Source organism: Prionailurus bengalensis, chromosome C2 (assembly GCF_016509475.1).
Source record: "Prionailurus bengalensis isolate Pbe53 chromosome C2, Fcat_Pben_1.1_paternal_pri, whole genome shotgun sequence".
In the NCBI taxonomy this organism is placed as follows: Eukaryota; Metazoa; Chordata; class Mammalia; order Carnivora; family Felidae; genus Prionailurus; species Prionailurus bengalensis.
This window is the reverse complement of record NC_057350.1, coordinates 66,827,488-66,853,523: the sequence shown is the minus strand read 5'-3', so window position 1 is coordinate 66,853,523 and position 26,036 is coordinate 66,827,488. Positions and strand designations below refer to the sequence as shown.

The following is a 26,036-nucleotide window of genomic DNA, read 5'->3' as shown; positions in this document are numbered from 1 at the left end:
TGCCAAGTTTCAAAAGAGAGATCCGTCATGAGTCTTATAGGTCTCCCTCTATATGTTAGGACACGTTTACCCCTTGCTGCTTTCAGAATTTTCTCTTTATCCTTGTATTTTGCCAGTTTCACTATGATATGTCGTGCAGAAGATCGATTCAAGTTACGTCTGAAGGGAGTTCTCTGTTCTTGCTCTTTTTTCTTAGGTGTATAAATCCTTATATTATTTAAACATTCTTGCTCTTTGGTAGCTGGCATGTTACTGCCACATCTGGCCAAAGTACCACAATTTAGTTGACTGATTAATTGGTTGATTGATTGACTTAGTGGACTTTTCTGAACATGATGCTTGGTTCAGCAATATGAGAATCACAGAATCTCTGGCTGGGTGTGCCAATTCTTAAACTGTAGCTGCCCCATTAGAAGAGCTTTTATAAAATACTGAACAGATTCTGATCTAATTTGGTCTTGGGTCTCAAAGACCTTCTGGGTGACTTATGGGTAAGCAGGTTTAGAATCTCTGGATAGGTCTAAAGGTTACCCAGGCAATCATTGATCTGATGGTTAAATCCCTTCCATTGGAAAATCTGAAATAATAACTCTTCTTGAGACAAAGATGCTCAGTAGTCTAATCTTCCAGGCAATCTTCCTGGGTTTAGAAACTCTGCACACTGCTACTATAGAGGGAAGCAGCATGTAGTGGTTAGTAGTAGATCAGAACCTCCTCTCAAAAAACTAGCAGTGCTTAGCTGTGGCCCTTCCTAATGTCAGGGGACTATCCTCCCAGGTCAGTGGTTTTCAACCAGGGGAAATTTGTCCCCCAGATGACATGTGACAACATACGGAGACATTTTTGGTTGCTACAACTTGGGGGACTGCTACTGGCATCTAGTGAGTAGCAGTCAGGGATGCGGCCACACATCCCACACTACATAGGACAGCCTCCCACAGCAAGGAATTATCCAATACAAAGTGTCAGTAGTGCCAAGGTTGAGAAACCCTTTCCTAGACCCTTGCTCTCAGGTTCTCCCTCCTGCCCCAGAAAACATCATCTTTAAAGGAATTCGTCCTAAACCTTTTCCTTCTTTCTGAGACATGATTTCAACAATGTCTTTCAAATCAACATTTTACAACCTTTTTAAGTAGTCCCCAGATGAGATAATTCTGCTTTGCTTTTAAAAAATAAAGACTCCTGCCCAACTGTGTATGTCAGAGAGACAGAATAATCCCAGTGCCAACTTTTCCACTTGCTGCTTCCTTTCCCACTTGGCTGCCTTTCTGAAATACAAAATGAGCTGAGCCTCATGACCAAGCAGAGGCCCTGCCTCACCTGCATTGACCAGGTGCCACAGCCAGTGGAGCCAGCCATCGGGACACAGGTCACCCCATGCAATGTCCTGAGGCTCCTCAGTTTATCCGCTGCCAGCCTGGCTAGGTCAGGCTTGCTGCCAAATTGATTAATAAGTGCTGGGCCAACACTTCTAGTAGGTCCTAGACCTGCCGATTTTTCTCCCCAACTTCCTTAGATCATTTCATTATTAAATTAAAGATTGTTGTGATTTAAACTGAACTGTCAGGCATCCTGGAGACAAACGTGGCAGGTTTGGTGAAGAAATTGAACCTTGGTGCTGCATTTACTAAATCCAGCCACAGTTGGGTGCTTTCTCTTTCTCTTAAAGAAGTAATTCAAACCTCCCAGGGCTGGAAGTAGAAGCAGAACCTTCCCCTGCAGTGTCAGGAGCCCACACAGAGAGGCTGGCATGCCAGGAAAGGAAGCCGATTATAAATAGCAGAAAAAGCAGCATCAGTCAAAACTCACTGATGTGCCTGAGAAAAATGTTAAGGGAAACAAACAGCTTCTGAAATAAGAAGCAATGATCTTTTTTTATTTTTTTTTTTAAATTTAAAGTGCTAAAGAATGAAAACAATATATATACATATAGGTTAAACACACATACACACACATACTGCATACACACAGAGAACCCAACTGAGACCCTTTAGGAAATAATGGGTAATTATTAATTGTAAAAGAACAAAATTACAAGTAGTCAGAGCCACACAGAAGAAACAGCTGTCCTTTCTCTGTGTAGTCAATGCTATTTGTTTAGAAAGTCTATGGTTTCCCCTTCTAAAATAATTTTCCTGTTATGTGTATCTTTTTTCCAGCTTCGATGGAAACCATTTGAGATTCCAAAAACGTCTCAGAAGAAAGTGGACTTTGTGAGTGTAAGTCAACAGCATCCACACCTGCCCTCTGCTCTTTCTTCCCCAGTGAGTGATCCAGCCATCTTCAGGCTGAATGCCAAGCGGAAGCAGACTTAGAGGCAGGCAGCAGAGACAGAACCACCTGCCTCTGTTTTCAGGGCTGGCCGAGCGATGTCTTACTTAGGCACCATATGGCCCCTGACACCAAAGGGCACTGGTAAGCTATTTACAACATCTCTGAATGGCCAGTGGAAATTGAGCATTGACCTACCTGAGGTTTTTTGTTTTTGGCTAGAAAAGGGTTCTTAGCCTTTTCCCCCCCATGGACTCCTTTAATAGTCTGGCAAATCTTGTATTTTTAAATGCATAAAATAAATTCCATAAAATTACAAAGAAGCTGATTATATTGAAATACAATGATCAACATATTAAAATAACAAATTTGGTTTGGTTTATAGTAACATATATGCTTCCTTATTAATGCACTACATCACAAGATCTATGAAAATATCTAATAACTATGGTTATTAGAAGTATGAACATAAATGATACTCTGGAATAGCCATAATAACTATAATGTGATATAAAGAACCCATGATTTCTATCAGTGGAAAGGTTACAGGCACTTCTAATATTTCTGTGGGTTTTTGCTTACATTCATATTAATTGAAGCAAATGATACATTTCAGAGATTAGTCAAAATAAATATATAATTTTGTCCCCATCCAAGTTCATGAACTTTCTGAAATGGACCCTTGGGCTATAATAGCATCAACTCAGGTCGACAACTCTAGTTAATGCAATGCTGGTCACAAGTTCTGCTTGGTAGTTATAAGGGCTGGGAGTATTGGAACACTTGTGCTCAGAGCAAACATTGTAGGGGAGAAGGAAGGGAGCTACAATAAGGAGGGGCTCAAAGAAGCCAGTGGAGGCCTTTGCAGACCAACCTCAGCCAATGGCTTACTTAGGGAGAGTCCAGGTGCCCAGCCATAAGCCAAATTTTCTGGATCATGCAAATTCCTTGTCTATATTCAATGCTCCAAGCTCTGTGTAGACTCATCTAAATAGACCCCAAACTGGCAAACTGAGTTAAAATACAAAAATAAATCCCCCACTGTGGGTGAATTGTGGATATCTGAAGGAGCAGAGCTCCCTCCTTTCAGGCTTCTCATCTGCAGGTTGGGGCTGAGAGTTTTGAGAAGACCCAGGTGTTAAGGTTTCTTGGACTGTGGATTATCAGCAGAGAGGATTACAGTTGGTCAGAATGCTTCCACTTCCCTGTTCTGGAAAAAATAGGGCTGACCCTATGTATAAGCACGGGGCTGCCTACATGGTAAGGTGTATTTGGGGAACACTGATGTGGCAACCTTCCTCCCTAGGCCTCCTAGGTGCCTAGTTTTACCTCCAAAAGAAACTCTCCTCTAGGTTGATCTTAAGCACAAAACTGATAAAATGCCAAGTAAAGTGATCTTAACCACTGAGACAGTCCAAATCTAGGGCCATGGCTGGCAAATAGGGTGAGCCACCACCTACTAAACATAAACAGTAAATCTGAGGCTCCCCAGAGGCAGGCTGGACCCCAAATGTCTCACTTGTCCCACAGGGCAGACCCTGGTAAAACCTTGCCACATGGCTCTCAGGGACCAGGAGGAGGGCTGGCGTCTTGGACAATACTCACATTCACCTCTCCTTCTCCTGCGGTCTCTCCCAGGGCCTGCACACCTTGTGTGGAGCTGGAGACATAAAGTCTAACAATGGGCTTGCCGTCCATATTTTCCTGTGTAACACCTCCATGGGGAACAGGTAAGTGGCTCAGTACTGGGGCAGAACATCCCCATTCCCTAAGAGCTATTGGTGAGAGGGTGAAAGCCAGGTTGTTGTTTTATGTTATTGTTTTTTCCCCAGAGCAACATTGATATACATTAATTAATAAAAATAAGTGAGGGCTTCAAACTTGATTGACTCCTGTAACATAAACAAAAATGTCACATAACAATGTAAATAGAAAACAGACGATGGGCATTGGGAAGGTGGAGTAGTCCAAGAGGCATTTGACTTTAACCAGGTTTGGGTCAGAATATCTCTAATTTCTTAAAGTTCCCCAGGACTGTTTTTTGAGGCCAAAGTCATACTGCATGAGAAGCCATTAAGGGCCACAAGTTGGTGGTAGGTCAGGCTGACAGACTTTGGCTTCAGGTAATAATTGTGCAAACTTAACATTCCTCAATAGAGGAGCTTAAATTTTTGAACCAGAAAAATATATAAATGGCATTCTGCCTTTTCTTGGGGAAGCAGAATCTCATGGCAGTTTTGCACTCTACCTCTGGAACCAGAATGTTACATCCAAACCCAATTCCACTCTTCCTAGCTGAGTAATCTTGGGCAAGTCATTTAAATTCTCTGAGCCATGACAAAGCACTGAAGATGTACCTTTGGGTCCAGCCTCACATCATTCCACCTTCTCTCTTTTCACTTGAGCCACAGTAGTCTTCATACAGTTCTTTCAACCTGCCATGTGTTCTCTTGCCTCACAGCATTTATTTGCATGTGCTGTTGTTTCTGTCTGGAATGTTCTCCCCACTCCCCAAACTCTTGCCTAGATAATTCCTCCAAATCTCAGGTCAAATATCTCTTCTTCAGGGAAGCTTTTGCTGACCCCTCTCATTAGAATAGGTTCATTTTTCTTCCATTCTCCTGAACTTGACTTTCATAGTGCCATGACAGTTTATGATGATATTCTATAATTATTTGCTATCTGACTTCCTACTGTAAACTTCCTGACTGTAAGCTGCATGAGTGCAGAGATTGGGTCATTTTACTCACCAGTTTATACCCAGTACTGAGCCTGGCACATGGTGGGTAGTAAACAATTTTGTGGTGTGAGTTAATTTGTCTGAACATTGTTAAAACTGAAAAATCACAGGAATTATTCTTTATGTTTCAGATGTTTTTACAATTCAGATGGGGACTTCTTGATTGGTAAGTTCTGAAGATTTCACTGTGAACTGGTCCCCAATCACAAGCTACTTTTCTATTTTATACATATTATTTTCCTTTATCCTTCAGTCTGTCTTATGTAGTCCAATTTGCAGGTCTAGAAGGTCTAGAAGGTCTAGAAGTCATTGGTGGTCTGGAACAGATTCCTGGTGTACCTCAAAGCCCCTACTCTATTCCATAGTCTCTCTGCCTTTGCCTATCTCTGCTGGGCCTTTATAACATGGGAGATCTGGCAACTGAAAGGAAATAAAGAGTAATACCAACCTGTGATTAATTTACTAAGATAACTCTATTTGCCTTCAAACCCACTCAATAATATACCATCTGTTATCGATATCTGCAGTTTAAATAGAAATTTTCATGATGCCATCTAAAACAGAATGTCTGTTAGAGATTTCTTTGGTCTGCCTATTCTATTTGATGGTTTCAGTATTGATATTTTGAAGTCAACATTTCGGTGTAGACATTAGATATGCAAAAGCCAGACTCTTGCTGGAACTACCAGAAATGAGTGGTTTTCCACCCTATTTCTGCTGCCCTTTTTGGTCAATCCACAAAACTGTGCGTATACAAACTCTTTTCCTGGCAACCAAGAGTAAACAGAGTCAACTTTTTTCTTTCACTTTCTTCTAGGTAGTAAAATTCCTAACCTAAGTTGTCAGAATATCCATTTCCCTCCATGAGACTCAATAAATCTCTTTTCTTTTGGAATGAAAAATCAAATGCAGCCCTTAAGCCTTTTGCTCTTCATGAAGTGGTCCTCACATGGGAAGAATTGCTCACTGCTGCCCTGTCTTTTTTGTTAGTTCCCCAGAAAGGGAAACTTCTCATTTATACTGAGTTTGGCAAGATGCTTGTGCAGCCCAATGAGATCTGCGTCATTCAGGTTGGTGATGTGTCCCCTCTCCCTTGCCTCTCCCTAATTTGGGAGCAATCAGATGTTGCAGCTGCTGTTATTTCCAACTCTAAAATTTCTTGGTGGATCGTGTCTAAGCAAGGAGAGGGAGTTTTAGTCATGCAGAAGGCTCTTGTGCCGAAGGATAAGCAGGCTTGGGTGCCTGGTTTGTTTTAAAATAAGACACCATCACAAAGCAAAGAGCATTGTCAATTTGCTTTCCGAAATACTTATATATACTTTAGACAGGGTCTGTTCACATGGATTGGGGGAGGGGGTGCAGTGAAGATTAATTTCTTAAAAATGTGGCTATATCAGAGCACTGGGATCTCTGAGTCCAATGAGAGATTAGATTAGAATTGGTTTGGGTCATAGATGTGATTAGGAGTTATACTTTTCCTTTTTTGTTTGTCTGTTTTGTTTTAAGTAATTATTTATTTATTTTTAATTTTTTAAAAGTTTTTATTTATTTTTGAGAGAGAAAAGAGCATGCGCAAGTGGGGGGAGGGGCAGAGAGAAAGGATCTAAAGCATCTAAAGCAAGCTTCACGTGGACAGCAGAGTCCGATGCCGGGCTCATACTCAGGAACCATGAGGTCATGGTCTGAGCCGAAGGTAGATGCTTAACTGACTGAGCCACCCAGACGCCCTAAATTTTTCGTTTTAACTCATCTTTGAGCTGGTCACCTCTCAAACATACCTCAACAGACTATAGCTGTACTTTTTGCATGTGGGGCTGGCTGTGGCTCTGGGGCGTCTTCTTTATAGCTACAGGTATGATTTGGGAGTGCTCACCAGTGTCTGCTTCCCATTCCAGAGAGGAATGCGGTTCAGCATAGATGTCTTCGAGGAGACCAGGGGCTACATCCTGGAGGTCTACGGCGTCCACTTTGAGTTGCCTGACCTGGGACCAATTGGTAAATCTTCACTATAAGCTTTTAGGCTCCCTTGAGAGATAGGACAGATAATCTCATGAGAGTGACACACCCTTCTCCCCTCATTATCTCACTCAAATTTCAACTTTCCTCTCCAGACAACTTCTCTAGACCAAGTGTAGTTGAGAAGTTCAGAAACCTATTAGAACTCCCTAAGCAACCCCAAATATTTTTTTCAGACCTCTAAGTTCAGGGATTCAGTGTCATGGCCGACCCAACTGATGAAATAAAATCATTAATTAGTTCATCGGTATATCAATCCATCAGCTAGTCTTGGCTCTTGTGTTGTGCTGAGGGTACTGACAGGAATCTCATCAAGGGTAACACAAGCCTTTTCCCATAAAATACATACATAAAAGTGAACAACCAAAGCCAACATGTTCTAAATCTCTCTCTCTAGAGTAGTATATAGACCGTTGAAGAGCAGACAATGTAAAATAGATTTCTGGTTATACAGTGTATATCCTGAAGGATGTAGAAGTTTGGGTTACTGGGGGGCCAAGTCACCAGGAACAGCTTTACAGAAGACATGAGATTTGATTAATCCTTGATGAAGAGTTGAGGAAAAATAAAAGGAAAGGGAACAGCTTAAGCAAAAACATACATGTGGGAATGAGCTTTGTGAATAGGAGGGAGATCATCTTCTTAAGTCAATAGGGTGTGTGTAGACGATAAAGTAGAGAAAAGCTATAACAAGGGCTATACTCCTACGGAAAGGGGACACAGGCTGAAGTGCAGATAGTCTACAAACTTCACATTCCTACTCATCACATTCCACAAAATCTACACAGTTAACTCAGAGCTATGAAGGAGCTAGAAACCACAGCCTATGAGGCAGATTAAAACTTTCAAAAGTGAATCAAGGTCCCCACCCCCGATTCTTCTGGCAAACTGGAGGCAGAAGATGCAGGAGAGAAGTGAAGGTGGTAGGAGTTGTTCTCAAAACATCTCTTGGAGTGAAAGGAGTGGCTTGGAAAATGGGCCCTTGGTTTCATCTTTGGCATGTTTGCTGAAGGTGGTGGCCACACCTCCCAGTTCTTCCTTTCCTTGTCAACAGCTTTTTTAGAGCAAAACAGGCCAGGCCAGCATGTGCCTTCTGGTCACTCCCCTGGGGAGATCCAAATAGTCAGAGGAAGGTGGGAGGCAGCAGAGAGGCAGCTGGAGCCACGGTGGGCCGTCTGTCATCCTGCTCACCACCCGCTCTTCCCACTTCAGTCTGGCTTCCTGCTGCTCTACAGCCAGCATAGCCTCCAGGTTCCATGGAACACGTACCCTCTGGAAAATATATATAATTTACTAACCAGCTGGGGGCTTATATTTTTTAACCCCAGGAGCTGGAAATGATAAAACACTCCCCAGGTCTCTCCTCTCAGAGTTAAATTATGTTTTTGCACTTATACTTTTTATTTTTGGTCTTTTGATTTATTTTCCTTCTCTGGAGGGAACACTCCCTCCTAAACAAAGGTAAGCAGGCAAGTCCTGAATACTTTTTTCCTGAGTGGCAGACAGATTTGTCAGGCTGGAGAGCAATTCTGCAGATTGATTCTGAGTTCTGGCTGAGGAGCAGAGGCATGCCTGGGGCAACAGTATGTAACCCTTCCTTTTTGAGATCAAGGACTGTAGATGAGTTCTAGAATCATCATGGTTTTCTTAACAGAGAAGTTCTAGTATTCTACCAGACCTTCCCTTTGCCTCTTTTCTAGCCTCATCCTCTCCCCTCACCTGCAGTGATGCAGTAATGCCTGTAACATGGTTGATAAGCCATACTTACTCTACAACTTTAGGAGGTGATGCTGGTGATGATGATGATGATGATGATGATGATGATTTTCATGATTCTTTTTACTAATCATGTTTCCTAATCTTTTTCCTAATCCTTTACCTTCCTTTTAGGAGGTAAAAGGTAAAAAGGATTCCAATGAGCATTTGGACAATGAAAACAAATTATGGAATGGCTTTTGACATGGAAGAGAGCCCTTTCTCTTTGTGCAACTGTAGGCATCTTTCCTATATGATTTCACAAGTGTATAAAAGACTTTTGGGTTGCTGTGTTCTAGGAGCTAATGGCCTGGCCAATCCTCGTGATTTTTTGATACCCGTTGCCTGGTATGAAGATCGCCAAGTGCCAGGTGGCTACACTGTGATTAATAAATACCAGGGCAAGCTATTTGCTGCCAAACAGGTAAAGTAAGAGGATGATTGGAAGACAGGAAGGGAATATTAAGCACCTACTGATTGCTAAGGCCAGTGTTAAGTACTCGACATATATTCTTTAATCTTTATAAGTACTTGACATATATTATATTCTTTAATCTTTACCATACCACTAAATAATTACAAATAAGGTACTATTTGTCTCATTTATAGTCATGAAAAGGGAATTACAAATAATTTGCCAAATGCCATAGTAAATGGCAGAACAAGCATTAGTACCTATATCTCTTTGACTCCAAAGGTCATGCTCTTTCTACTCACCAAGCAATAAAAATCCTGGCAATATAGTAGATATCTATAAATGGTGTATAAAATATAATATACAGGCAAGATAGTTTGTTCTGAAAAGGGAAATGAGTAAACAAGCAGGTCACCCAATATTTATATTATCAATGGCCACCATATTTCAAATACAAGCCATGACTGATACAAAACAAGTAGAACTCAGTTCATTAGCTTGACTTAGTTTATACCAACAGCCTTGCAAACTCAAAGACAAGCAAAGGCTTATCCCTTATTAGGGATATATTAACAAATAATAACAATATGTAATCTATAATATATCAGATATATTATATTATTACTTAATATATGGAATATATATTAGCAGAAAGTAATCATATAAACAAAGCAATCCAAAGATTTCTTCTGTTTACCATTATCTATTAGCATTATTTTTGCCCATTTGACATATTGCTTATATTTTTCCAGGCATATTATTTTTCTTGGACAGCATCTAGAGGGTATGCTAACCAGCAGAGGCCAAATAGTTTGGCACTTAAAATTAACCCCTGAGAGTTAATTGCCTGCCTTATGGACACATTGTCACCTTCATATTGTCTGGGCCAGGATTTCTCAGAATGTGGTTCAGAGATCATTTGCATCAGAAATTCTGAGGGAGGCTTGTTTAAAATGCAGGTTCTTTGATGTTACTCCAGCCTAGCAAAAATGATAACTTCTGGGAACGGAGTGTGGAAACCTTCAGTCATTTTAAGCATGCTCCCCATATTATTTTTGACATATAGTTGAGAGAGAGACATCATTCTAGAGGCAGCCAGCAGCTCCATGGGTTTCCACTTCCCAAGTGAACTCTGTGCTGGTTATTCCTTGTGTGACCTCCTACATTGATCCATTATCCCTTCTCTTCCACGATCTGTCACCTGAGAGCTTGACCTATATGGGCTCCCTAGGCTTTTGGTTAGGTTCAACCTGTGAGAGGTACTCACAGGAAATTGGAGGGCAGGAGGAAAGACAAGTTGGGGTTTTTCTTCCCCTGCTTCTTCTCTAGTTGGGACTTCATCCCTCCATGATCTCAGCTCCTGTTGGGTAGCCTCGGTGGTGTGCTGAAACCAGTTCATACTGGCATGAAAGAGCTAATATACACATTCTTCCCAGCTTTGTGTTTGTTCAGCAACATCACCTTAGTAGATGAAAAAATGATCATGGTGAGAGTATTTATACCCCAGAAATTAGCAAATGCTATAAAACAGAGCTTTTTAATTTTTTCCAGAGAGGCAGTTGTTAAATATATACCACCACACCACTGAACAGCCCCTTCTTCATGGTTCTAGCTCTTGCTTGAATCCTATAACAGCATTTTCTTCCCATATCCCTCAGGCCTAGGAATGGCAATGTCTTCCCACTGTTGCTAGACTCAGAAACCTCACCATCTCTAGTCAGTTCACTTAACTCTAATCATATCTGTCTGAGTAGTCCCTTCAGTAAAGTCTTTAGAACATTCTCAATTGGGTTCCGTTTCCAGAACAGATGCATAACTACAATGGGGACTACCTTCCTGTAACAGAGCACTGATCCTCTCCTACCCCAGGGCAGGCCCAGGAAGCATCACCTTAGGATTGTTCTGGAAACTCAAGTCCTTGAGTCCTAAGGGAACTCTTAGATCCCTTCTCACCCTCCTGCACTTACCAACCCAGGCACTGCATGTACCAGAAGCTCCTCTAGACAGCAATTACCTGGAGAGCAGTCATAGCAAGTGCACTGGGAAACCCAGACGGTGGCCCAGATTGTCTGAGAATTGCTGACATTCGCAGATTCTCACAACTGTGTTAAAAATTGTTGAAAAGGCACTACTTGGAGAATGCATTGTGCTTCTGCTGTACATGTGATCTGAGGCAGCTGCAGCTTATGAACTGGAAAAATAGGGTTAGTGGCTTAGCAAGGGACAGTCTGTAGGCACGTGAAACAACCACAACATGATTCAGGGTTATACTTCTCCCAAAGGATGGTATTATTAGATTATGTGAACAAAATCAAATCAGGAGAGACAGTGATGCCAAATACAAACTGTGGAATCACAGCTACAAAAGTATTAAGTACTAAGATCACCCTTTCCTGCTTTTTTTGTGTTTGTGTGATCAGGATGTCTCCCCATTTAACGTTGTGGCCTGGCACGGGAACTACACCCCCTACAAGTACAACCTGGAGGACTTCATGGTCATTAATTCAGTGGCCTTTGACCACGCAGTAAGTCTGAACCATGGAGGGGCCTGGAGATAGGGTAGCCCTTGGATGGGAGGGGTCCATAGTAGTCCCCTGACGTTCACAGATTTAACGTTTCCAGTGTCACCCTTGGAAGGCCACGATATAGTCATTCATCATTATGCTGACAGGAATTTGAATCATCTACAGCAAGGCTTTGGTGAAGGAGTAAATAACAAGCTAGTGGGAGAGCCAAGCCTTCCATGTAACACTCACCCTTGAACACAGCCCGGTTCTCACACAGAGGATCACAGCAACCCCCAATAGATGGCTAAAAACTTAGTTTCTTCTTGGAAAAGGCTAATATTAGTGATAAAGTGATAAGAAAGGAAAATCTCTGGATTTGGAAAGTTCTCTGTCCTGCTTACAAATGCTGCTTGGTCTAGCTGCCTATTCCAGTGCCTCTACTCCTAGCTGTTTTCAGCAGTGATGGAGCAGACAGCCCTCTTCTAAAGTTCCTCAGAATGTTCAGTGCTTGAATTTAAACCAAAGAAAGTGAACTTGGTCATATTTTTCACTCAATTAGAGGCCCACAAATAGGTCCCTGGTCTACAGGGCAAGCTCCCAAGGCCCCCACATTCATGATAAAGTGCTAGCTCTGAGATCCTGGGGGAAAGTTCATTTTGCAGCCTGGTTCATAATAGATTAACTTAACCCACAAGCTGACGGGATAATTAGAGCAGAAGCCAGAGAACCAGAGACAGGAAGATTACTCTGAGCCAGTTCAGTTTATCTCTAGGGGGACAAAACTACCTTTCTGAAGAGCAACAACTCGTAACAAAACCAAAAGGGAAAAGAAAATGAGGCATCAAGACCAAAACAGCATGAAAAAGGACCCTGAGACACTGATAGAGCTTTATTTGAGCCTCACTACCTTTTCTTTAACAGTTTCAGATCATTTCTCATGACGGATGAAGAGGTTTAAAGTCTCATGGCAATAGGGTTGGGTTTTTGGCTTGCCTTTGCATAGTTTCAATCTCTGTGCTGCTGCCACAGTTATTTTTCCAAAATTTTTCCAAAATCCTATTTTATGACTCCTTCAGCACCCCCCACCACCACTACCACCACTAGCAATGCTAAAGGGGTAAGGAATAGACAGATCTCAACCATCTTTGAATCCCAGACCCTAGAAGGGCATGTGAAAGCAAACATGATCATCGATTTTTTCCAAAATTAGCTGGTGTTAATTCATTTTGTTTCATCCACAGCAAGAGGGGAAAGTCAGATGAGTGATTACTGCACCTTATCCATAAGCCAAAATTCAGGTCTGGTCATTCTACCACTGCATTAGAAAACCTTTTCAGCCTCCCTGTGGTTTAGGATCATCTGAGCTCTGAAGCATGGTATCTGATGTTCTCCACCATCTGGCCCTGGACTCCTTTTTCCAGTATTAACTCTTAGCCCCTCTTCCCTTTGCCAGTGCACCCTGGCAATGCTTTCTTGCCTCTTGACAAAATCTCTGTGCACTTTGATGTATTTCTTGTTTTCTATGCTTCGAATGCCTTTTCCTCTCTTTCCTGCCATCCTCCTTTTTCTTTCTTTCTCCTTTCATTCCTCAGGACCTTCCTCAAATATCACCTCCTCTTCGAAGCCTCCTCTGATCCTCTCAGGTAGGCAGGCACTCTCTATACTCCCTTGGATTTCTACTTATAAAGTGAGATTATCCTTGGCACCTTGCTAGGATTAGTTGTTCATGCACCTGTTTTATGACTCCTTCAGCACCCCCCCCCCCGCCACCACTACCACCACTAGTAATGCTAAAGGGGCAAGGAATAGATAGATCTCAACCATCTTTAAATCCCAGACCCTAGAATGGCATGTGAAAGCAAACATGATCATTGATTTCAATTAAATTGAATCTCAATCTTTCCACTGAAAGATTCTAAAGTTCTTTTAAAATCACAATATTGTTTCCCTCGACACTACCACCATCCAAACTAGTGATGTAAGTGGTGGATTTTAGACCTGAGAATCAAACAGGGGTAAGAAAGCAATGAGGATGGCATCTGGAATCTCTGCGAGGCCCCCAAAGAGAAGCACATTCTACATTTATACCAAAAGCTAGATACTATTTTATTGCCATTTCAACCTCACTCTGAGCATCTATTCTGCCAAGAACTCCCTGAAGCACATCCCAGCTCTTCACCCTGACCTGAGGTTGAGAGGCAGACACGACTGGTTCTCAGACCCGCATGGTAATATTTGCATGAAATCGGGGCTCAGCAGGATGAGAAAGCAGTTCCAAGTCTTCTTAGCTGGTATTAATTCATTTTGCTTCGTGCACAGCAAGAGGGGAAAGTCAGATGAATGATTACTGCACCTCATCGATAAGCCCAGAACACTTAGCCTGGCCTGTGTGGTTTGATCAGAATTTAGAGCATCAACTTGGAAACCCCTTCCAGTGTGGGGACACATGTGCCATTGTCCAGCCGCCTCCTTTCCATCGTGAGCTCAGTGTCTCCTTGTGCTTTCACAGGACCCATCCATCTTCACAGTATTGACCGCCAAGTCTGTCCGCCCTGGGGTGGCTGTTGCTGATTTTGTCATCTTCCCACCTCGATGGGGGGTTGCCGATAAGACCTTCAGGCCTCCTTATTACCACAGTAAGTCTCTCTTTTCCCAAGCCACATTGGAAACCAAAGAGATAGCAAAGCGGTGAACCTTATTACCCATTGGGAATACCACCAAGGAGTTTCCAGACACCATGCTCTGGCTGGCTTTCAGGATCCTGCCTCCTGAGACCCAGTGCTGCTCCTCAGACTTGTAGCGGCTGAAACACCACAGATGGAGATGGCAGTGATGTGTTGACTCTGAGAAGGAAGTAATTAATGCCTACAGCCCAGTTTCCCTGGCCCTGAGGAGAGGCAGAAAGGCTGATAAAGTGTGAAGCAAGACGTTTCTTTACATGTCAGACCCTTCTTTTTAGGGGAGAGAGAATGGTGGGATGTGGTTGGTAACTTAGTTGTTTTTGGAAAGCTCTTGATCTAAGTCTGGTTCGAGAGCCAGGAAATGTGCCTTCTCCAATTATTTTGGTGGGATGAAACAGACTGCCGTTCACACTAGGGAATGGACTCCATTCTGGAAGCAGTTTCTGTGGAGTATTAGTTACCTAGAACAGAACTTACTAAATCTATTATTTTTATTTTATTAATATTATTACTAGCAGCTAACAATTATTAACCATTTTCCATGGCTATATGTTCCTTATAAGAATTAACCCACTTAATCCTCAAAACAGTTGTAAGAGGGAGGTAATATCATTATTCCCTTTTTTTTCAGAAAGTGAAATTGAGGCATAAAGGATTAAGTAATTTGGAAAGATTGAGTAACTTGCTCAAGGCCCCACATTTAGTTAAGTGGTCGAGTCAGGGTTTAATTGAATTAAATGTGTGCCAGAACACACATACACTCGTTACCAGTAACTGATGTGCCTAGCCCAGTGCCCAACATACAATATGCATCTAATAAACATTTACTTAATTAGTAAATGCATCACCAAGAATGAATAAGGTATTTCATGGCTATATTTAATGAAGTTGGCATTTTTAGTTGTGCAATAGCTAGCTGTAAATCCAACCTAAAGGTCAATGTACAATTCCACTTCTTGGAGATTGCATTTCTGTACATAGAGTTCTGAAAAGACTCTGAGGTACATTTCAGCTAGAATTTTTTTTTTCAAGTTTATTTATTTTTGAGAGAGAGAGAGCAAGTGGGGGAGGAACGAACACAGAGAGAGTGAATCCCAAACAGGCTCTGCACCCTCAGAACAGAGCCCTATATGGAGCTCTAACCCACAAACCATGAGATCATGACCTGAGTTGAAGTCAAGAATCAGGTGCCTGACCGACAGCCATCCAGGCACTCCACAGCTGGAACATTCTTAAAAACAAATCCCTTTCCTTAGTCAACCTCAGGGCTTTCTGTCTATATAAGGTTCCTCCCTATATGTACCAGCTCCCAGGTGCCCCAGCTCAACAAGATATAACAGTGCACTGAATGGGTAATTTAGGCATTTATAAAAGGTGGAGAAGTAGGGCCCTAAGGATGGAAGAAAGCCATTTTATGGTCTAATTCCAGCACCACATCTTTCAGGTGACATCATTATGGTGGAGAAAAGGATACAATCAGTTACCACCACAAAGATACTACTTTGTCAATAGAGTCAAAATAAACTATCATCTTTTCTGAAGAGTATCAAGCCCATCATAGGCCCTGACTGTTCTGGAAATCAATCCCCTAGAAGACCTGCTGTCCAGGAGAACTGCTTTAGCTTAGCCTGTACCTCACATGCTAGCCCTTGATAATTCACTATTTCACAGAGTTCTTGTTTTGAGGCTGCTATGTACCTCTATGTACCTGATATGGTAGTTTTCAAATTTTCATATATGTCAGTGTCACCTGGAAGGCTTGTTAAAACAGACTCTTGGGCCCCACCTTCAGAATTTCTGTTTTAGCAAGGTCCAGGGTGGGGCCTGAGAATTTGCCTTTGTAACAGGTCCCCATGTGATGCTCATGCTGCTGTTCCAGGAACCACACTTTGAGAATATTAGGGAGATAAAAATCACTTAGAATGACTCTTAAAAAAAATGTATCCCCAGCACCCACTCTTGGAGAGTATAATTAGTTGGTTCTGAGGTAGAACCTCAGAATCTGCATTTTGAATTAGCAAGGCAGCAAGACCTTCTGGTGCGGAAGGTCTACAGGCCACATGTTGAGAAACACTGGCCTGTGGCTTACCTCCCTACCCAGAGAGAAGGATAATAGAACTGTCTAACTTAGACAAGTTTGCTGTTGTGCTACAGCTCTCCAGCCACTCCTAGACTTGAGCTTGTAGTTCAGCCTGCCTGAAACAAATGACCTTGTGAAATGCCTCTTATAATTTTTTAAAAGTCTCTCAAGTACATTTGGCCAGGATAGATAACAGAAAGGTATGTTTGCCTGACTTAGTTGGAAAAAATACAGAACCCCAAGTTAGAAATTATTTTTTCCAGATATATTAAAACTATTGCTTTAGCAATGTTATCAAAATCTTTTCTGCTTTGATGTGACTTTATAGGAGAAGTGAAGAATTATTTCTGTAGACATATTGCCTCCAGTCATCTTAATGTACTTTAGTCAACTGGATTCAGCATTAATCAGAGAGGCAAGGTCTACCCTCCCCCTGCCCTTTGAAATATAGAAAATGATATAGAAATGTCATCACCAAAGTCATTGCTACCTAAATTCATATTCAGATCAAAGCTGAATTCTGTATTGCTCTCTTCTTAAAATTAAGCCATGAAGGTGACTCTGAGGACACATACTAGATTGAGGAGTGTGACAGCACATTTAAGTCATGAGCAGACCTGCTTTTAAAATATAGACACTTTATGCTTACAGTTGCTTCTTTTCCTCTATTTCTGCTTCATAGAATAATGAGTAGAGCTATGATTCGGGTCTTACCTTTTCTACGTGTGCCTGCAGCAGAATTTTGTTTCCTAGGCAGGATAAAAATGACTGCCTAGTCAATGACAGAAATATTTTGGCACTTGATTATACTTCACATGTAAGGAACTTATCATGCCAATGTCCAGCTTTGCAAGGGTTGCCAATGTCATAGCTCTCTGCTCTGCTCATGATTTTCACTCTCGGCACTGTCACAGAAGGGACTATGAAAGTAACTTTAAAGGGGCTATTTCTTACTCAATCACAGAACTTAGCAGAGTGTTCAATTACATCTGTGGGATAGATGGATCGGTAGACAGATGGGGTGGAGAATGGACAGATGGATGGGTAGATGGGTGAATGGATAGAAAGACACTTAAATTTGCTCAGGTGTTGTATTTCTTTAATTCTTGCTCTAAATATGTTGCTGTTCCAATAAAGAGGTTTATTTCAATAGAAACATGATTGAAATAGTAGGCACACGGTGATTTTTTTTGTCAAATTTTTTGACTCCAGAAAGCACAAAACCAACATACTTATATTAAAGCAAATTTCCATTTAATGTGAGAGAACTTTCTAACACCCAGAGCTTTTCAATAATATGGTAGACTGCTTTGTTGAGTAGAAAGCTTCCATTCACAGGAGGCATGCAGGCAGACCCAAGAAGTAATGCCAGGAATGACATAGAATATTCTTCTGTACTGAGTAGAAGTAGTGATCCTTTCCAATTTAAAAATTTTAGGATTCTATAAAGAGAATATCAATGGAAATAGAAAGAAAAGAATGAATCTCAGAGGCATTTTGGAGAGTGGAAAATAAGATGGTAGATTCAGCTACAGAAGATAGTATTTGTTAGACTATATAGCATTTATGGACTGTTTTTTACAGATACTAAGATCCTTTCACATGGATTATCATTTGATAATAGACTCCAAGTCCAGCGTTCTTTCCATTATATGACCCTTCCATCAACACACACACACACACACACACACACACACACACACACACACTCCATCTCAGTTTTCTGGATTGGGAATCAGAAATATGGTGATACCATGTACTACTGTGGGGCTATTTGGAGGAGGATTAGATAAGATGTGGGAAAAAAGATCATTTTAATATGGGGCTTATAAGCCTAGATGACAGAGTACATCTATTCTTTATTATTACTTTCATTTTAATTATTATTAAAATCGTCTGGCTATGATTTTCTTTAGATTCAACATCATTTGTTTCAGGCAATGGAACTTAAGACCTCTGACAATCCACATGGCCATCAAGTAGAGTTTTGCCTACCAAGGGTTCCACATTAATGAATGTTTTGTGGGTTCCTCCCACCTCTGTATTCTTCAGTAATCCTAAAAATGTATCATATTCTCCTATCTTCTTGGAAGTGCACAGAAAAAATGCTTGGGAGGTCTTGGTATTTTACAGGTTTTGCCTTAGATAATTAAAATAATATTATTTCAGGGGTGCCTGGGTGGCTCAGTTGGTTAAGCGTCCAACTTCAGCTCAGGTTACGATCCCATGGTCCATAGGTTCAAGCCCTGCATCAGGCTCTGTGCTGACAGCTCAGAACCTGGAGCCTGCTTCAGATTCTGTGTCTCCCTTGCCCATGCTCTGTCTCTCTCCATCTCTCAAAAATGAATAAACATTAAAATAATACTATTTCAACCCTCCTAGGGAACTGCATGAGTGAATTCATGGGACTTATCAAAGGTCACTATGAGGCAAAGCAAGGTGGATTCCTGCCAGGGGGAGGCAGCCTGCACAGCTCAATGACCCCCCACGGGCCTGATGCTGACTGCTTTGAGAAGGCCAGCAAAGCCAAGCTGGCACCCGAGAGGATTGCTGATGGCACCATGGTAAGCAAGCTAAATGCCAGGCTCTGGCAGCCTTGGGGGTCCCCAACCTTGTTGAGAGGAGTAGCTGCTTTTGTATTTCTCCAACGTCAGAGAGAAGGAGTCAGGAGAGGAGAGTGTGTGTCTCTCTGTGTGTATATGCCCGTGTGTGTATGTACACACCCCTAAATGTATACTAGACTTCTGATGTGGTAGGGTAGAAAGATATTCGGACTTGCGTCAGACCTGGGATCAAATCCTAGCTCTCTGGGGACACCCGAGTGGCTTAGTAGGTTAAATGTCCAAATCTTGATTTTGGCTCAGGTCACAATCTCACAGTTCATGAATTCAAGTCCCACACTGGGCTCTGCACTGACAGTGCAGAGCCTGCTTGGGATTCAGTCTCCCTCTCTCTCTGCCCCTCCCCTGATTGCTCTCTATCTCTCTCTCAAAATAAATAAAAATAAGCTTTAAAAAAATCCTAGCTCTTAGTTCCTACAAACCCTGAATAAGTTACTTAACTTCTCTGTGCTTCATTTCCCCCCATCTGTAGAATGGGTGTGGTATTCATCCCAGCAGGTGGCTGTATTTAACCTTGTGGACTGTCCAGCACTGTTCAAATATAAAGGAATATTATTAATACTATGTAATAGGTCTTCTCTTATCTGTATGCAGCCCAGAGTATATATGCTGTGTCTCAGAATCATCTCCTGCTTTTTGAGGTAATCCTCTAGGGCCACAGTACCCAGGGATGCAGGATGTCACCTTCAGTGGAATTCTCAAGCCAAGAAGGATCAGAAAGCCTTTGCCTCACTATAGTCAGGGCTTGTGAGAAGCAGTTCTCAGCTGTTTTCTCATTTTCTTTTGCTCTCCTTTGGCATGGGATGAAATTGATGGGATTTAAAATCTGTTTTGCGTTCTTCCTGTGTCAAGCTATAAACATTGAGGCTGAACACAATTGCAGTTGACTGCAGTACTTAGTTTTACTTTATTTTTGCATTCTTGGAGGTAGAGTTTATGGACCACAAGGAGTAATTTTATGTTAAGTCATATGCAAATTTGCTTTACATTTTTAAACAAATGCCTTCAATACTACCTGACTTTAAAATCAATAGCACAGGCCTTCCTGACTCCATGCCCAGCTTGCAAACAGACAGCATTATCTGTCTCTCTGTCCAATGCAGTTTGCATTGAACAGTTCCAGGACCAGAGCTGATAGAGCTGATCTGCAAGGGGAGGGTGCAGAGTCCCATCTGCTTGACCTTGGCTCTCTTTCCCTTTCCAAGGGCCTTTGCAAAATTTCTATGGAACTCTACATCTCTTTGAGATGTGGTTTGACAATCTCAATTAAGATATTGCTTCCAGGGGTGCCTGGGTGGCTCAGTCAGTTGGGTGTCTCTGACTCTTGATTTCAGCTCAGGTCATGATCTCAGGGTTGTGAGATTGAGCCCCATCTTGGGCTATGCACTGAGTGTGGAGCCTGCTTAAGATTCTTTCTCTCTCCCTCTTCCCCTCCCTGATCTCTCAAAAAATAAAAATAAAATAAAAAATAAAAAAATAAGCCAAGGGCTCTTTGAGGTACATGGGCTACCCCACACTTGCCACTCAGTAACCTTTGGTGCCCAACTTGGCTTTGGATGTCAGTGTTATCAGGGAGCACTGTTCTACATCAGTGAGGCAAGGACAGAGCTGTTTTTATGAGGAAAAAGACTCTGGGAAATGCATAGGGCCTGGAGCACTAGCCAGAAAGAACTCTCCTATGTAAGGGATTAAGGGCAGGGGAGGCCTTGAGTAGCCAGACAGCCCAGACTACCTGGCAGGGGAGGGTCCAGCACTTTACTTAGACCTAACTTTGGGTCTCCATCACCATTTTCCATTATATAATTGGGACCCAGGCCTATCTATACACCTCATCCTTATTCCAGTTTGGAATAAATGAACTTTGTATAATACCATCTTCATAACTCAGCTGGGATGGGGTTTTGTTACTCTGTTCAGACAGCAAGCTTCTTAAGAAGCAGGCAGCAAAGAGGCAACAACAGACAAGAATGACCGTAATAACAACCCTTATATCTGAATAGGGCTTTATAATGTGCACGGTGGTTCCACACAATCTGATACGGTCCTCATATCAAGCCTGTGGTGAGAAGACAGGCAGGGACAATCATCTCCCTGAAGCTAATGTATATTAGATACCAAACATTAACATGGGTTCTCTGGGTTGTGACCCAACTTTTATCTTCCTTTCGTCCATCTATATTTTTAAAATTTCCAATAATGTGAACACATAAGAATTATAGGGTTTTATTTTGTTTTTGTTTTATTTTTTAAAGCCACAATGGTAGGAAAATCAGCAATTGGTGAAGCTAGAATGTCTAAGCTGCACAGAGCACTTGCATATTCTTTCTGTTGGGGACAAAAACCTCCTGAACACAGAGGGACATCAACCATTCAGTCTTCTGGGATAGGTTTTTTAAAAGTACTACAGCCAGTCCTACCTCCTCCTTCCCTCCTCCTCCTCTTCCTCAACCTCTTCTTCCTCCTCCACCTCTTCCTCCTCACTCTCTCTTTACCTCCTTCTCCTTTTCCCAGGCCATCTCCTGGTCAGAGTCCTTAAGAACAAAACTCAAATCTCAGCTCTGCCACCTCTTGTTACTATCGCTTAAGACAAGCCACTTCCAGCTTTGAGCCAGTTTCCTCCTCTGCAAAAATGGGGGTTATGGCCTCCCCACAGGGACTTAGCCACAGTAAGTGATGGCTCCTAAGAAGATGAATATTCCTAAAACTCTTCCACCTCTGCCCTTGGATCTAGCATATTTAGCTCCATAATGCTGCAAGGACAATGTGATGCTTACATGCCCAATTCCATCGTATAGAATGAAACTTGGAGCTCGGAGAAGGTAAGGGTCTTGCACCAGGTATCACTCACCTAGAAGTGGTAGGGCTGGAGCCAGAACCCAAGGTGTGAGCCTGTTGTCCTCACCCTGCTAGCACACATGATTCATTATTCAAAGATTCTGCCTACCTACATCTTTTCTCTTGACATCTAATCAAATGTATTTTATTATCCACCTCACTTCTTTTTTGTCCCCTCCCCCATTTCCTACAGGCATTTATGTTTGAGTCTTCTCTAAGTATGGCCGTCACCGAGTGGGGGCTCAAGACCTCTAATTGTTTGGATGAGAATTACTACAAGTGCTGGGAACCTCTCAAGAGCCACTTCACTCCCAATTCCAGGAACCCAGCAGGACCTAACTGAGACTGAAGCAGTGCTATCATAATTGAGAATGGCTTTGTGTGGTTTTGTTTAGAATATCATGCCTTCTGGCAGTATGGGGGAGGGGGTCGGTTAAAATGAGAACTCACTTTTTCACAGGCAAATAACTCAGACATTTGTAGAAATGTTTTTGGAAAGTTCTATGTCAGCTTAATTCCTCAATAAATACTTGACTGGTATTCTGTGGAAGTAGCAATTGGTCATAATCAGGTCGTGATGAGACATACCTATAGTGGCCAGGACTGGGGGCAGTCTATGAGATTGGCTTAAGATCAAGAGTCTTTTCACATGAGTTTGCCTAGATACCCTTATTCCAGGAGCGCAGATCCAGGGTGTTTACCACAGACCACAAGGAAGGACAGGCCAACATAGGGACCATGAACTGAGGTTGAAGCCAAGGCCAAGGTGCCAGGCATAGGGAAGCACAGGGGGTCAGCAGAGCTCCAAACATCCAGTGTCTTCCTAAAACAGATGGGCAGCCAGAACAGCAGGCTAATTATGATAGTCATGTAGCAGCCAGTATAGTTGGTTGTGGACAAGAAGCCCAGCCACCAAGAATGAGCATCATTCAGTGAGGAGACCAGCAGTCCTGTTTTTTCCACTGAAAACCCCATATCTCATGAAACCCTCAGGCCCGGTCAAACCAGAGTGGTTAGCCCCCCTACTATTCATTCATTGATCATACCACTTGAGAGCCATTCAATGAGTCCTTGCTATGTGTCATCTACAGAGTGAGTCCCTGGGGGTGAGTGATTGAGAAGGAAGAAGTCATCTCTCCCCTTAGCGAGCTCACAGTCTGGGGACACCAGAACCAAAGAAGATCAAGGTCCCAGCACAGAACCACAGCAAAAATGAGGCAGTGAGGTATACAAACACCATGCCCAACAGCTCCCTTCCTGTGGCCGGCATCCCTCCCAAGGACTGGGCTGTCCAAGGCTCTGGGGTGAGCTGATTAGGTTCTCTTGGAGAGAGAAAACAGGCAAATCAGAACAGAAAAGAATGGCAAGTGTATTTTTCACCACTCTAGTTCTATAGTTTTAGCACATTCTCTCCTCTGTGTTGCCCAAGTATCAATTTTGATATGCTGCTACTAAGTTTTTGTTTAACAACAGGTAGTGAGAGTCAGCTACGTACCAGGGCCTAGGAACCAGGGCTGCCAAATAAAACAAAAGATGCCCAGGTAAATTTGAATTTCAGATAAACCCTGAATAATTTTTAGTACAAGAGTGGACATGGAAACCTGTCTTTTTTTTAAGTTTATTTATTTATTGAGAGAGAGAGAAAGAGAGAGAATGAGCCTGGGAAGGGCAGAGAGAGACAAAGAGAGAGAATCTCAAGGAGGCTCCAGGCTCTCAGTGCGGAGCCCAATGCAGGGCTCAATCCCACAAATCATAAGATCATGACTTGAGCTGAAATCAAGAGTTGGATGCTTAACTGACTGAGCCACCCAGGTGCCCCAGAAACCTGTATTTTTATTTGATAAATCTGGCAACTCTATGAGGGATATGGTGGTCCAGGAGATACATATGGTTCTTGCCCTAACAGAGGTTACATTCTAAGAGGGAGACTGATGAAATAAACAAACAAAATAATTATAAATTGTGAAACATGCCAAAACAAAACAAACAGGAACTGAGATAGGAATAGCAGATGGGGAGGGGAGATCATTCTTTAAAAGAGATCTTCAATGAAGAAATGACAGCCAAACCTAAAAGATAGGAAGAAGCAAATCATTGGAAGGGTAGGGTTGGGCTGGGGTGTGGTAGAGGGGAGGAGCATTCCGAAATAAAAGCCTGGTGGGTTCAAGGAACTAAAAGAAAAGCTAGTGTGGGGAGCCCAGGAGCGAGCAGGCCATTGCAATAGTCCAGGCAAAAGACAGCACTGTCCTGGACTAATGAGGTGGCAGCAGAGACAGAAGTGGATAAATTCCTGAGTGCTTTGGAGTAGACCTGAAAGACGGTGCTAGGGATCTGTATGCAAGGGGTGAGGGAAGGAGGAGTTGAGGACAGGGCCAAGATGATGGGTAGGCTTCTGGCAGTGATATCTCATGGTCTCAAACAGTAAGGTGGGTATCTTTGAGGGTGACAGAGGTCAGTGTGCCTTCCTGATGTTCCTTGTCTTTATATTAGACATTTTTATTAAAAATTAAACATTGTTGGGGCACCTGGGTGGCTTGGTCGGTTAAGCGTCCGACTTCGGCTCAGGTCATGATCTCACGGTCCGTGAGTTCGAGCCCTGCATCGGGCTCTGTGCTGACAGCTCGGAGCCTGGAGCCTGGAGCCTGTTTCAGATTCTGTGTCTCCCTCTCTCTCTGCTCCTCCCCTGTTCATGCTCTGTCTCTCTCTGTCTCAAAAATAAATAACGTTAAAAAAAAAAAAAAAGATTAAAAAAAAAATTAAACATTGTTAATTAGCAAAGCAGTTAATAGCTTTAAATAAATTTTTTGAAACTGACCACTATGGCAGAAGTTGCTAGTGGCCCATTTATATCCCACCTGCAAGAACCATCCAGTGCTGACCAGCCGCTTCTAGTTGCCTGCACCACATTGGCAACTCTGCCCGAGGACCAAACCAAAACCCAAAAAAACTGCTGGAATTGTGTGGCCCTAAGCACAGCCATCAACCAGTGACAAATGGGAATTCATGGATAAACACACCAGCTCTCTTGGCCCATACCTCTGAGGCTTGTGCTCAGCCCTGGCCCTTGCAACTTCCAGAAGAATTAAGCTCCACTGCCCATGGTGGCAAAGCCCAATAATGTACTTCTTATTAGCTTCCCTCCCCTCCTTTCCCCACTGTCCTGTGGTGCTTCCTGAGCTCTTCTCTCAGATGACCCAAACTAAGACAACCACTCAAATAGTTTATTCCCAAACTCCAGTCTTTCCAGAACGAGCTCTTCTAACTCTGCTTTTAACCATGAACCCAGACTCTCATCTATTTCTGTTCACTCCATCACCAGTTTGGTGGCCAAGCCTCCCTAGAGCTGAAGAAACGTTCAGCATTTACATCCATCCAGTCCGAGCCCTTGTGCTTTATCTCCTCCACTTTATCTTGTTGGCAGCAACTCCTCAGCAAGAGACAATATTTCCCCCAGGCCAGGCTGTTCATGCTAATTAAAAAAAGATTTAGTTTCCTTCTGTTGTGCTTCAGATCAGCTAGAAAGATCTGTATCCTTTCCTTAACTCCCTATTCTCAAAAACACCTTCCTCTACCACACTCCTGAAGAAATATACCATCTCTTTACTGAGAAATAAAAATTCTTTAAAAAAAAAAAAAGCACCCTGATTAGTTCTCCTCAAATCGCAGGAGGGTTTTCTGACTGATCCCCTTGGCATCATTATATATTTTCCTGTCTGAGAGGGTGAAATAGAAGCCAACCTTCCCTTTTTTTTTTTTTCTTTTGGAGAAACTTCTCTCACAGAAGTCTCCACAGTAGCTTGGACAACAGCAATGGCTCGAGACCAGTGATTCTCAGTAGGGTTTTGTCTCCTCCAAGACATCTGACAAAGTCTAGAGACATTTTTGATTGTCACAACTAAGGAAAGTGCTACTGGCATCTAGCAGATAAAGGTTAGGGACATTGCTAAACATTCTGTAGTGCACATGACAGGCTCCCAGAACAAAGAATTAGCCAGGGCTGAATGTCAATGGTGCCAAGGTAGAGAAATCCTGCTGTAGCCACAGTGTTCCTCAACTTCAGCTGTATACTGGATCTCCTGGCAGCTTCCAAAACTCCAAGTGCCTGGAGTATACTG

At 42.4% G+C, this 26,036-nt stretch overlaps 1 protein-coding gene across 1 annotated transcript in view; it reads left to right on the top strand.

Annotated features, from left to right (window-relative positions):
- Positions 1 to 22,461, top strand: part of HGD (homogentisate 1,2-dioxygenase) — a 47,962-nt gene extending 25,501 nt beyond the window's left edge. Inside the window, exons 5-14 of the mRNA XM_043594268.1 lie at positions 2,160 to 2,219; positions 3,910 to 4,001; positions 5,143 to 5,177; positions 6,002 to 6,081; positions 6,907 to 7,006; positions 9,082 to 9,206; positions 11,618 to 11,722; positions 14,214 to 14,340; positions 18,848 to 19,029; positions 22,115 to 22,461. Coding sequence (XP_043450203.1) covers positions 2,160 to 2,219; positions 3,910 to 4,001; positions 5,143 to 5,177; positions 6,002 to 6,081; positions 6,907 to 7,006; positions 9,082 to 9,206; positions 11,618 to 11,722; positions 14,214 to 14,340; positions 18,848 to 19,029; positions 22,115 to 22,264 — 1,056 coding nt within the window. The 3' untranslated portion in view covers positions 22,265 to 22,461. The remainder of the gene's footprint in view (positions 1 to 2,159; positions 2,220 to 3,909; positions 4,002 to 5,142; positions 5,178 to 6,001; positions 6,082 to 6,906; positions 7,007 to 9,081; positions 9,207 to 11,617; positions 11,723 to 14,213; positions 14,341 to 18,847; positions 19,030 to 22,114) is intronic.
- The last annotated feature ends 3,575 nt before the right edge of the window (positions 22,462 to 26,036 follow it).